Source organism: Schistocerca nitens, chromosome 4 (genome assembly GCF_023898315.1).
Source record: "Schistocerca nitens isolate TAMUIC-IGC-003100 chromosome 4, iqSchNite1.1, whole genome shotgun sequence".
In the NCBI taxonomy this organism is placed as follows: Eukaryota; Metazoa; Arthropoda; class Insecta; order Orthoptera; family Acrididae; genus Schistocerca; species Schistocerca nitens.
Genome location: NC_064617.1, coordinates 711,067,718 through 711,080,880, shown reverse-complemented (window position 1 = coordinate 711,080,880; position 13,163 = coordinate 711,067,718). Strand labels below are relative to the sequence as shown.

General features: G+C 38.8%; 1 protein-coding gene across 4 annotated transcripts in view; it reads right to left on the bottom strand.

Moving 5' to 3' along the window:
• Positions 1-13,163, bottom strand: part of LOC126252754 (transmembrane GTPase Marf) — a 216,878-nt gene that overhangs the window by 47,791 nt on the left and 155,924 nt on the right. For all 4 annotated transcript variants that reach the window (XM_049953663.1, XM_049953662.1, XM_049953664.1 and 1 more), the window contains 2 exons: positions 5,392-5,545; positions 4,938-5,254 (listed from right to left, as the gene is read on the bottom strand). In XM_049953663.1, the coding sequence (XP_049809620.1) occupies positions 4,938-5,254; positions 5,392-5,545 (471 nt within the window). The remainder of the gene's footprint in view (positions 1-4,937; positions 5,255-5,391; positions 5,546-13,163) is intronic.

Here is a 13,163-nt window from a genome sequence, read left to right as displayed (position 1 = left end):
TGATACACTGCTCTAACAAAGGTATGAATTTTTTCGAAGATAATGCTGTAGCCCTTTTGACACTCAGTTGCTGGCTGACCATGTGAAATGATACCAGCCCAAAAATTGTGCCCACCATGCAGAAAAAGATTTTTTCCACAAAGAGAATCCACAAATGTCAATTCCATAACAATGAGATGAAGCTGGTGACACTAAAATTTCTGAAAACTGGAATGCAAGCTGTCGATTACTGAAATAGCAGCACTGAAAGGGCAGAAAAAGGATATGCAAAGTAAAAGGTACATCAGGTTGAAGGTGCAATTATTCAGATAGTTGTAATAGTTTGTGGACTTGATTTAGGAAATTCAACCAACGTAGTGCAAGCAATGTCTTCTATGTTTAGATTAAAACAAGATAATCAACGAAATGACAAAATAGTTAACATTTTCAACGGTCAGAAAAATTCTGATTATGAACATAACACCCTAGAACTGGTCCCTAGAAAATACCGCAGAAGAACTGTATGTTTCAGAAAGAGTGACTGAAACAGCATGGAAGTTGAAGATGGAAAAAAGACTATCGACACATTCAAAGAAAATTCCAGAACACACAAGGCAAAATATTTTGGAATTTTATTGAGGAATTTGAATTTAATCTAATTTGCCCATGCTAAAGAGTTTGTGTTTCCATTCAAGTAGATGGAGAAAATGTTCAGAAGCAAAAGTACTTTCTAAATGAAGTTATCACTTGGCAAAGCAGTCTGTACTTTGGAATCAAAATACTGTATGCTTCATAACTGTGAAGAAAGTCTAGGAACATAGGTAAAAAATTATTAAGGATGACAATGACAATAAATCTTAAGATATAATGAAACTTGAAAATATTGATCCTGAAGATATAATTAAATTCAAGCGATGGATTCAAACTATCTGGTATACACTTGAAGCAGTGAAAGAATTAATTGAAGACCCACTAATAAAATTTTTGGCATTTTGTAACCATCAGGACACTGCTAAGCATCATAAAAGTAGGAATTTGCAATTGATGAAGATCTCAAAATGCATTAGACAGTTATACTGATGATACTGAAGGCTTAGAAAGTATCAGTTACTGCATAATTATAATCAGTGATTGATTATATGATAGAGCTGCAGAGCATGTCTTTGGTTGAATACTAATCCTTCCCAGAAATTACACAGATTCACTATCTTAGTGATGGTTTTGTGGCGCAACAGAAAAATATTAAGAACTTTCTATATCTTTGCCACCGCCAAAGGGTACCCAGGCATTGTGATTAACAATAGCACAGTCACCATTTTTTTTTCTTATTTTTGTAAAATACAAGAGGACTTTTGCAGCTCAACAAATGACATCAAACTGAAAATAAGCATTTCTGAAGTAGATTTTAATGCAACATTTTCACAACTGTTAAAGATTACAAAACCAGAGGAAAAATGGAGTGAATTTAAAGTTTTTGTAACTTTAGACACACAACTTAGTGAATACATTTGTAGGAAAGTTCATTAAGTCATTAATTTTCTGACAGACAGATAGCCAAAGGTCTAACAAATGAACAGTTTACCATGTTTTTGCTTATATATAACTTACCAAACGAAACCGCTGGCACGTCGATACACACACAAACAAACACAAACATACACACAAAATTCAAGCTTTCGCAACAAACTGTTGCCTCATCAGGAAAGAGGGAAGGAGAGGGAAAGACGAAAGGATGTGGGTTTTAAGGGAGAGGGTAAGGAGTCATTCCAATCCCGGGAGCGGAAAGACTTACCTTAGGGGGAAAAAAAGACGGGTATACACTCGCACACACACACATATCCATCCACACATATACAGACACAAGCATATATATATACCTTACCCTCTCCCTTAAAACCCACATCCTTTCGTCTTTCCCTCTCCTTCCCTCTTTCCTGATGAGGCAACAGTTTGTTGCGAAAGCTTGAATTTTGTGTGTATATTTGTGTTTGTTTGTGTGTCTATCGACCTGCCAGCGCTTTTGTTTGGTAAGTCTCATCATCTTCCTTTATATATATATATATATATATATATATATATATATATATATATATATATATATATATATATATATATAAGGGGACAAATTTGTCACAATAAAGATTGCATATGCTATGTGGCCTGTACAAAATGTTGTGCCAGCATAAAAGTTGAAGAATCTTCTCTGTCAGATCAGAAACAACGGCTTGCAAACTTCAGGGTTTCTTTCCTATACATTTCAAACTCTGAAGAATGTGGCTCTTCTAAAAACGGCACTAAAACATCAAGTCACATACAGTGCTGAAACTTGGCAGACGTTAATGCAGCTCCATTTTGTACAAAATTTCATAGAGAATGTAAAAAGGTAAGTGAAATATAAGAAAAGAATAGTTGCTAAACACCATATAGCAGAGAAGCTGAGTCGCAGATAGGCACAACAAAAAGACTGTCCAAAAGCAAGTTTTCGGCAAACGAGGCTTTCATTGGAGATAAGACAAAACACACACACACACACACACACACACACACACACACGATCGTTGTCTCTGGCTGCAGAGGGCACAGTAGCCAGACACTGTGGTCTCGTGTGTGTGTGTGTGTGTGTTTGTGTGTGTGTGTGTGTGTGCCAGGAAGTTTCATATCAGCCCACACTCCGCTGCAGAGTGAAAATTTCCTTCTGGAAACATCCCCCAGGCTGTGGCTAAGCCATGTCTCCGCAGTATCCTTTCTTTCAGGAGTGCTAGTTCTGCAAGGTTCGCAGGAGAGCTTCTGTAAAGTTTGGAAGGTAGGAGACGAGATACTGGCAGAAGTAAAGCTGTGAGGACGGGACGTGAGTCGTGCTTCGGTAGCTCAGATGGTAGAGCACTTGCCCGCGGAAGGCAAAGGTCCCGAATTCGAGGCTCGGTCGGGCACACAGTTTGAATCTGCCAGGAAGTTTCATATCAGCGCACACTCCGCTGCAGAGTGAAAATTTCATTCTGAAAACTGAAGATGATCGAATTGGAAACAACTTTCAGATTGGCTCACTTGGCACATAATAACTGCTGAAGTTCAACACGTCCCCCCCCCTCCCCCCAAACACACACACACACACACACACACACACACAACGTTGGCAAGGAGCTCTCAAGGATCAGCGTTCTATTCCTCTACCCATGCAGTTGACAAATGCTGGATGGTTATTGGCGCATGTTGACATATACAATATGTCTCTCTAATGCATCCAACACACGTTCTGTGATATTTAAGTCAGGGAAATGGGTTGCCCAGTCCATTAGCCAAATATCTTCTCATTCTAAGAGCTCCTCCATCTGTGCTGTTAGATGCGGTCATGCCCTATTACCCATAAAAATCAAGTCAGGGCCAAATGTGCATGACTAAAAAAATCACAAGTTGATGGAGTACAGTGTCACAATGAAGTTGACTGGTGGGTGAACCATGTTCAGTGATTTGGAGGTCAGTAGGCCCATTCAACATTACGTCACTCCACAACGTAATACTTATGAAAATCATGTTTGACAATGTTCCCGGGTGCATTATATGTTTCCACTTCTTGTGATATAGTGTGGTGAGGTGTAAGGTTGCATGGGGGTACTGATGTCCAAATCTTTGAACATGGCATCCTCACAGAGTCAACATTCCTAGACACTGTATTCCTTCCACATGTGCGTCTTTTCAGTGGTGCATTCGGCCCTCACTTCACTTTTATAGATGACAGTGCACCACAACATCAAACAGCACAGGTGGAGCAGTTCTTGGAAAGAGAGGATATTTGGCAAATAGTCCGGCCTGTGTGTTCCCATATGTGGTGGGGAGACATGTTGCAGCATGTCCACATGCACCAACAACCATCCAGCAATTGTTAAATGCACTGGTGGAGGAATGGAACACCATACCACAAGAGCTCTAATCTTGGAACCAGGATGGAAGTACATTGCAGAGCATACACTACAATCCATGGCAATCACACATCCTGTTAAGAACCTTTTCCACCTTTGTTAATGTCCAGGGGACCAGCACAAATCAACATGACTTCAGTGTAATTATTGTGTCTTTGAATAAAATATAATTTTTGTTCATTTCTTGGTGTATTTCTTTCTTTTCCTTCCTGTACTAACAGTAGAAGTTCCTTCTACACATGGTCCAAGTTTCATAGAGCTATGGTACTTGGTAGTGACACATGATGTGAAAATTACTTACCTCTTTAAGTTTACAGTTTGTGTGTGTGTGTGTGTGTGTGTGTGTGTGTGTGTCAGGTGTCAGGTGTCAGGTGTCAGGTGTCAGGAAATGCTCAAATTCTGCACAGGTTAATTTTATTCTATAGGGAACATACATGCAAAACTTCATTCAACTTTCAGATGGTCATGTGGGGAAACTTCTAAAACCATTCACCATACATGGAATGCCCATAATTTAATAATTTAAGCATCATGTCATTTACACTTGTAGAAATGGACAAAGCATTACTTACAAGATGTTTACTAGCAAGTATTCAACTATGAAGGGAAGTAGAAATCAGATCAAACAACAGAAATATATTGCGAAGTTCTTTGGAGGAGGCTTATAAAGATAGTAATAATGATATTAAGAGTTATTACTGCAGCTAGACTACATTTTATGTTTAGGTGTAGTTATGCTCCTAAAGTGGAAGTAGTTGAGAAGTTTTATTTTATGATTTATCACGTAAGAAACAAATTTGTTAAGATGATGAAAGGGCTTATTTTGCTTTGTAAAATCACAAACACGTAATTAACGTGGTACCAATGACAACAATCAGTATGATAAGTCACCATGGACCCTTAGAAATCAGGCTCAGCTACTTTAACATCATTTATCACTTGAAAGAAAAGCTGTCTAATCATTAGATCTTAAAGTTTACAAAAATGCGAGAAGTGAAAGCTGTCCTAAAATCAATACCATCGTTATAATGCACCACTTACCCTTTGCTCTACATCTTCAACCATCTGGTGTATTTTTTCCTTCATTTCCTGAGTAATCATTCGCAGCTGCTGTTCCGTGTAGTTAAGCCTGTCGTAAAGTTCCTTTTTTGCCAGAGCTTTTTCAGATTTAAACTGCTCAGCACGCTCATAGACACCATCCATTACTGTGTGGATCTCTGAAGCAATAAGCTTTCCTCTTTGGGAGTGCTGTGCAAATTTTGTTTTCACTGCACTTTTAGAAATGCATTCTTCAAACTTTCGTTCAAAATCCTGAAATTCGAAATATCGCGTAGGAAATCCTTCAGCCAGAGCACCAGCTGCCAAAAAGACACAAAATTAACAAACTGTACTTCATGCAGACAAATTTCATATATTTCTTTCTAAGTCTTGAAGTGTTATTCATAACTTATATTACAAAAACAGTTAATCTATGTGTTGAAATTATATTACAAACCATGAGCAGGTTGTCCCTTCTGTTCCATCAGCCTTGCTTGTAAGACCTCCTTAGCTGACACAAAAAATATCCTCTCATTAGCTTCCTTCTGGGAACAAACTTTCAGTTCTCTCACAAGAAAATCAACTGTTCGTTCCATATGTTGTCCTCTTACCTACATTATTAATAAGAACAAAAGTTAAGAAACAAGAAGAAACATACAGCACAAATATGAAATTCAAAATATGAGCATGAAACCTGCTACCTTATACAAAATCAGTAGATACGAAGTGCACAGATAATGAACTGCTAGAGGGAAACAGTTATCATTTTAAGTCATTGGTGACAGGAATACATATGGATTATTAACACTTTCTAGAAATGAATACATATTTTAAATTCTGTAGTATGAGTTTACACAAAGAAAATGTGTGTGTGTGTGTGGGGGGGGGGGGGGGGGGGGTTGATTTTCTTACTCTGACAAAGAGATAAATAGGACATTACATTCTAAAAGGTGTGGAGCTTGTAATGAAAAAGAAGAAAGTAAAGGGAGAGTTTTACTTCCATTTTTAAAAACCTGCACCGATTGCATCAGCAGGGTACTCAGAAAATGTGGTATTGATACAGTGTTAAAAGCAACAAGAAATGTGCGTGAATATTTGAACCCTGCAAAAGTCCTATGCCCACTGCTTACCAAATCTTCCCCACAACAAACTCCACAGCACACACTGGCACAACTCCGTGATCTTACACAGCAGTCTTCATGATATCATGAACCAACCATTGCATGGCTACATGTCAACAGCTGGGCTCGCTGAACTTGTTTGAATGCAATAATTATCTGAATCATTACTGCCTCTGATGATGTCCCCAGCACTGGAAGATGAAACATTGGGCAGGGAGTTGTGCCTTGGACCAAGGCCTAATGCTTATTATTCAAATATCAGCAATGTCGAATCTACTGTCAATGCTTTAATTTGCTAGAAAATATGATATACCTTTATAAGCTATTCAGAGATAGTTCAAGGTAAAGTGGTGTGTAATTTGTAATAGTTATTACTTCCCTTTTGAAATACACAACTGGATAAAATTTAAGATTAATTCTTTAATTTCACGAGGGAACAACGCAACAACACAAAAATTAAAATAGGAAGTAACCTAGCAACATTGATTATACAATTATTAGGAAAAAAACTATCTATCTAGTTCAAAACTGGCTCTGAGCACTATGCGACTTATCTGCTGAGGTCATCAGTCGCCTAGAACTTAGAACTAATTAAACCTAACCAACCTAAGGACATCACACACATTCATGCCTGAGGCAGGATTCGAACCTGCGACCGTAGCGGGCGCTCGGCTCCAGACTGTAGCGCCTAGAACCGCACGGCCACTCCGGCCGGCAACTATCTAGTTACTTGTAACAAGTTGTGCATTTTCAACTTCTCGTGGCGTAATGAATAGTCCATTAAATTTCAGACATGCAGCTGTGCAAATAAAATTTCTTCCACCAACATTTCGATCACATATCACCCAGTCATCCTCAGAGTGCATCGCAAGACTGACAACAAAGTGCCAAGTGCGGTCTTATATGGTACACCGTGGTGGTAGTGCGCATGCAAATCACAGACACTGGTCAGCAGCAAAGAGATATGCTTACACATGTGCCGCCAATGGCGAACGCATACAAACATTAGATTCGCTTATCGATGTATGTTTGGCGGCGGTGACACCATGACAACTTCTCTGCAGTTCAATTACCCCAAGAGCCGGATTCGATGCTTTGTCCAAATTAAAACCATTCTCTCTATTTATTAAATTACTAGCTAATCTAATCTCTTTAGCTCGCCTGAAGGCATAATTCCAAAACGAAGAGGTGGATGTTAATATCTTCACATCACTTTAGTTCATGGAATGCCCTGTAACAATACAATAATACAAAGTTTGGCCACAGCTGACTTGTCTGGCTGTGATATGCATGTGTATCTTTGATGATCCACACATCTCTCATGAACGGTAGATGTCGTTTGACCTATGTATGACTTTTCACAATTTCCGCAAGGAATCTGATACACACCCACATTATGAAGCAATAAATCCTTTACAGAGCCGAGTAAAGCAACAATCTTCGCGGGAGGCTGGAAGATCACCTTAACACAGTGTTTCTCGAGAATACGGCCTATCTTCAAGGAAAGGGCACCCATATAGGGCAAAAATGCACTTGATGTGAAGAAATTACAATCTTCTTCCCTAGCACGTACCTGCATCCTAGGTTTTACACTAAATGCTCTACGAATTTGTTGCGGAGAAAATCCATTCGCTTTGAAAATGCTCTTGGGAGTGAGAGAGATCTTTTTGCAAATTATCTTTATCGAATATGCAGTTCGCCCTATGCATTAAGGTCTTAAGGACAAAAATGGTTCAAATGGCTCTGAGCACTATGGGACTTCTGAGGTCATCAGTCTCCTAGAACGTAGAACTATTTAAACCCAACTAACCTAAGGACATCACACACATCCACGCCCGATGCAGGATTCGAACCTGCAACCGTAGCGGTCTCATGGTTCCAGACTGTAGCACCTAGAACCACTCTGCCACTCCGGCCGGCTCTTAAGGACAGAAATGGTCTGTGAACAGTGATGGCAGCTTCTGGCATGTAGATATAGATTTGTTTGTGTTGGTTTATGATATACGACATGTCCTAATGTGCAATAAACTTTACGGCGAACAACAACATCCAAAAAGGGAAGACAACCATCTTTTTCTATTTTCATAGTAAATTTAATGCTATCATGGGTAGAATTCAAACGCTCAAGAAATTGATGTAATTCATCCAGACCGTGTGGCCATACTACAAAAGCGTCATCCATGTGCCTCCAGAAGACCACTGATTTAAAACCTGCCAAGTCCAGTGCCTTGTGCTCGAAGTCTTCCACAAATAAATTAGCTACCAGAGGGGAGAGGGGGCTTCCCGTAGTAACTCCATCAATCTGCTCATAAAACTGACCATTAAACTGAAAATAAGATGACAAAAGCACATGTTCAAATAAGGCCGTGATATTCTTATCAAAATGTTGGCCGATGAGAGATAAAGAGACTGGTATATCATGATACCACATCAAAACTAACAAGCACATCCATACTATTTAGCCTGACATTGCTAGGTCTCTGAATAAAATCCATAGAATTATGAATGAGGTGACTACATTTACTTACCAATGGTTTTAATAATGAAGCTAAATATTTGGCAGAAAAATATGTTGGTGAACCAATAGTGCTCATTATAGGCCGCATAGACAAATCCTCTAGACGTTCATCCTTATCCATCTTGTGAACTTTAGGAAGCCCATAAAATCTCTGTGGTACTGCAACTCGCACTTTTAAACTCCTTACGACTTTCTTTGGTAGTGATGAGGCGTCCAGCAAGGCAGCAGTCCTTATTGTCACCTTCTTAGTAGGATCTCTATTAATCTTCTGGTGTGCACCAGAACTAAGCAGACCACACTTTTCCTGGTAAACTTCCCGAGGCAAAAGAACGGTAGCATTACCTTTATCAGCAAGCATGCAGGACGACTATGTCAGTATCCTCACGCAGCTTTCATATCGCAAATCTCTCTTCCTTGAAAACATTACTTCTTTGTGGACGATGTTTTGCAATTTCTTGGCAGCTTTCATGTCTGATTTCTTCAGCTGAATCCTCTGATAGTGACCAGACAGCTTCTTCAATGGCACTGATCAAGATGATATTGGCATAGTCTTTGGAGTAGGGGCAAAATTTAGCCATTAACTTAAGACAGTTAAGACGACCAGCATCTGTGACCTGCATGTGCAGCACCAACGTGGTGGAGCATATAAGGCCGTGCTTGGCACCTTGTCGTCAGTCTTGTGACTCACTCTGAGGATGGCTGGACGATATGTTGCTGAAATATCAGTGGCAGAAATTTTTATTTGCGCTGCTGTATGCCTAAAATTTAATGGATTACAACAGGTTATTTGAACAGATATGGCAGACAATGAATAGACAAACAGCAGAAACAAGTGGCCAGAACAGCTTGAGAATGTGCTAAAAGAATGGAAGAATAGATTAACGATTTCAACAAAGCAGAATAATTGGGGAATTACAAGAAGAATAATATTTTAAAAATGTGGAGACGAAGTGGGAGTTTGAATAATACAATTAAGAAATGGAAGTTAAAATTAACTTTAGGATGGGAGTTACTGAATTTTTAACATGCAGTTTGAAAATGAGCTGAGCCAATGAGTTTGCCGATGCTTAGTTATTAGCAGTGAAGGGAGTCTTAGATCTTCCACATTTATGTGAGAATGAAAAGGTTGGAGTACAGCAAATGATTAACTTGAAGATAATGGAATACTGGGTTGTAATGCTGATAACTGCTAAATCTTAGCATGTAAGTTGTAAAGTTTTGTATGACAACAAACAAGAAAGAACTTATCATGAAGTAGCAGTTAAATTTTACACAATGGAAGTTGTACAATTAAATAACATCAGATGACTAGAGGAAACAACATTCAGCAGTAATGGAGGTGGTAACAGCTTTTGCAATGACATAATCAATGCTTCTGGGACTATAAGGAGGTTCAAAAGAGAATTATTAATATTTAGTGTAGTTAATGCAAGAGAAATTGCAGAAAACAGAGAAAACGGAATACAGGAGGATGGAGATTTTATAAAAAAAGATGAGAGGAAAATCAAAGAAGCAAATAAATGTTAGAGTAACTTGAAAGAGAAGATATGTCAAAGTTTATGCAAAAGGAAAGAAATGGATTTTTCAGGTGGCAATAATTAAAGTTATAAACACAGAAATATGAAGAGCATATCTCAGAGTAAAGAGTAAACAGCAAACAGTGACTTCGCTATGTTACTACACTCATTTTGTGGAAAGCTTAAGCCGCGTCCACACCAGATGTGCCATGCAAAATGCATGATACAGAAAAGTGCAGACCAGGCTAGAATCACGCAGAGCATTGTATGTGCGCAGCGATGTTCCAGTGTGCACACATGAAGGAACCATTTCCTTTGATGTACCAACACTGTGGAACTTATTCATTGTTGCGCAGAGCAGCACAGTTTGTTGTCCACATCGATGCCCAACACTGTGCCAAACTTCTCCCTTGGATGGTATGACATAATTCACTTTTTAGCATAAACTGACATGGCTGTGGAGGTATCTATATTACTTTGTGACTGACAGATTGCAGCGACAGTGGGCTGTCTTGCCAGTGTGGATACAGCCACACTTCACAAGGCACTGCGTGGACCCATGAACCAGGCAACATCGTGAGCACGTTGTGCTCAAGAAAGAACTACGATTGGGTGGCAGCTGGCTCCTAGCACTCAACATGCTGCAATGTCAATCACAAAATAATTTTAATCATAGCACAGTACCATGACAGTTACAGGGTAACTAAGAGTGTATGATGTACAACAAAATTTCAGAGGATATATTTTACAAAATTTAGCATAGTATTTGGACAAGGGCAGCAGTCATGATATCTGACTAGAATCAAATAATTATGTTCGTGGCACATGAAATAGGGAAAAAAAGAAAAAGAAAAATCTTCGTTGTCAAGCTGTTATTCAGTGGCAGCTCTTCGGCAAACATTCTGGATGTTCACAAATTTTTAGATTCAGATAAATATGATGGTGTGAAATTATTAGCATCTCCTGTATAAAAGTTATGCTTATCAACATATTTACACAACTACAACCACTGCCAATAAGAATGATAATATGCACAATGTGCCTGAAAAAAAAGAAAATATTGTTTTTGGGTGATTTTGTACATAAATAAGTACAGTTTAGGGCAAGAACAAAACAACATGTGAGCTTTCATTACCCTAAATGGTTCAAATGGCTCTGAGCACTATGGGACTTAACATCTGTGGTCATCAGTCCCCTAGAACTTAGAACTACTTAAACCTAACTAACCTAAGGACATCACACACATCCATGCCCGAGGCAGGATTCGAACCTGCGACCGTAGCAGTCGCGCGGTTCCGGACTGAGCGCCTAGAACCGCTAGACCACAGCGGCCGGCATTTCATTACCCTATGTTTCGCATTTTTGTGTAAGTGGGAGTTCGTGCTTTTTTATTTTTTCGGACGAACGTACAAGATCCCTAACACATGTATTACATTAACAAATTAACTTGCGGACTGAAAATCAGACATTATTAGGTTGCACCCACACAACAACTTAGGCTTATTATAAACTTCTTTGTTTCTAGTCCCACTTATTTGATTTCGTCACTTTCTCAGTCGATGGATCTGGTCTGGGAGGTCCTAACTCCTTTATGCCTAGCTTTCCCTGGTAATTTTCTTTTCTGCTAGCATGTAAAACAGATTCAACAGAGTTCATGTTGACACTTCACACAAAAGTAAATTCCAGCGCAGTAAGCAACAAACTCCAAACACAAACTGCCATTTGTGGAAGTGATTAAGTTTAAGTAGTTCTATCTACCAACATGATCTCTTGACTAGAACAGAAATGAGGCACTGAGAACCCCAAGGGCCAAAAGCACACCGTCATCTAACCCACATTTAACAGAATATCAAAGAAACCCGTGAGACAGCTTTTCGTGAATGTTCATATATACACTGTGGGCCGACAACACTGATAAACCTGACTCACCATAAGCTCAACAGATATGAGAAGCATTAGTAAATGCTACAGCAATCAACAATGACGTACTTTATGTTTATCAATGCCTCAAATGGATTATTGTATGATAAAATCATAAACTTAATATATTATATCGCATTCATAATTATCATCCATAGTCTCATATGTATTAATGTCCGATCTAATTTTACTATGTAGTGAGTTAAATGGCGTATCTGAGGAGTGTGCTACCATCTAGCAGGATTTATGTGAACAAATGGGGATAAAAATCTGCTGCATCGTGCTGCAGATACAAATCCATATGTATCTGGCCTGCAAGTCAGTTATCTCACGGCAGTTGTGCATACACAAAAGCTCCTTAAAACGTGCACAACTGAAAGTGTGCTCGCAAACCCTGACGCCAAGTTTCATCGAGTGTAGAGGAGTACCAACATAGCATTGCATGGCAGATTTAGTGCTTTGTATTCCAGATCACCACTTTTACATTATGTTTAACAAAATTCAAAGAAAAATAGCCAATAACTTCAAAAAGTGTCAAAAGTTAGGGTGTTCATGTGTTCATACACAACCAGCTTCCACTGCTGTTACTTCACATGATATCCTCGAGCTTTTGACAGTTGTTTCCATCATGATCATCATCATCAGGAATAAACATACTGTCCGCCAGAATTGACACGGTGATCTCTTTATACAGGCAAAGTGGCAATGTACGGAACATGACAGATGGAGTGCTAAAATGAGGCTTGTGTGGAAAGGTGTTGATGACATGTTTTAACTGCTAGTGTTACCTCCCTGCAAGTGTCTGGAAGCCGTCTTTATTCAAAATGTTGCAGCTTGAAATGACTTACTTCTACAAATAACATTCCTAATACATGGCTTACAACTATTCCAGCAATCAAGTCATTTAATCCTTTCAGATAATGTACACAGCATAACCATGATATGCTACAGTACCTCCTATGCATATTAGTATCACATGCAGTGCACGGAATGCAAATTAGTGTTTGTGGTATTCAAAGCATTAATTTAAAATTTTGGCAGTGCTAATTACAAATAATATAAAAAAAGCTACACACAAAATTCTTACATTTTAATTATAGTTTTTTGCTTTTTCAACAGTTTTTACCCAAAGTTCAATGTGTAGTGTTGATAT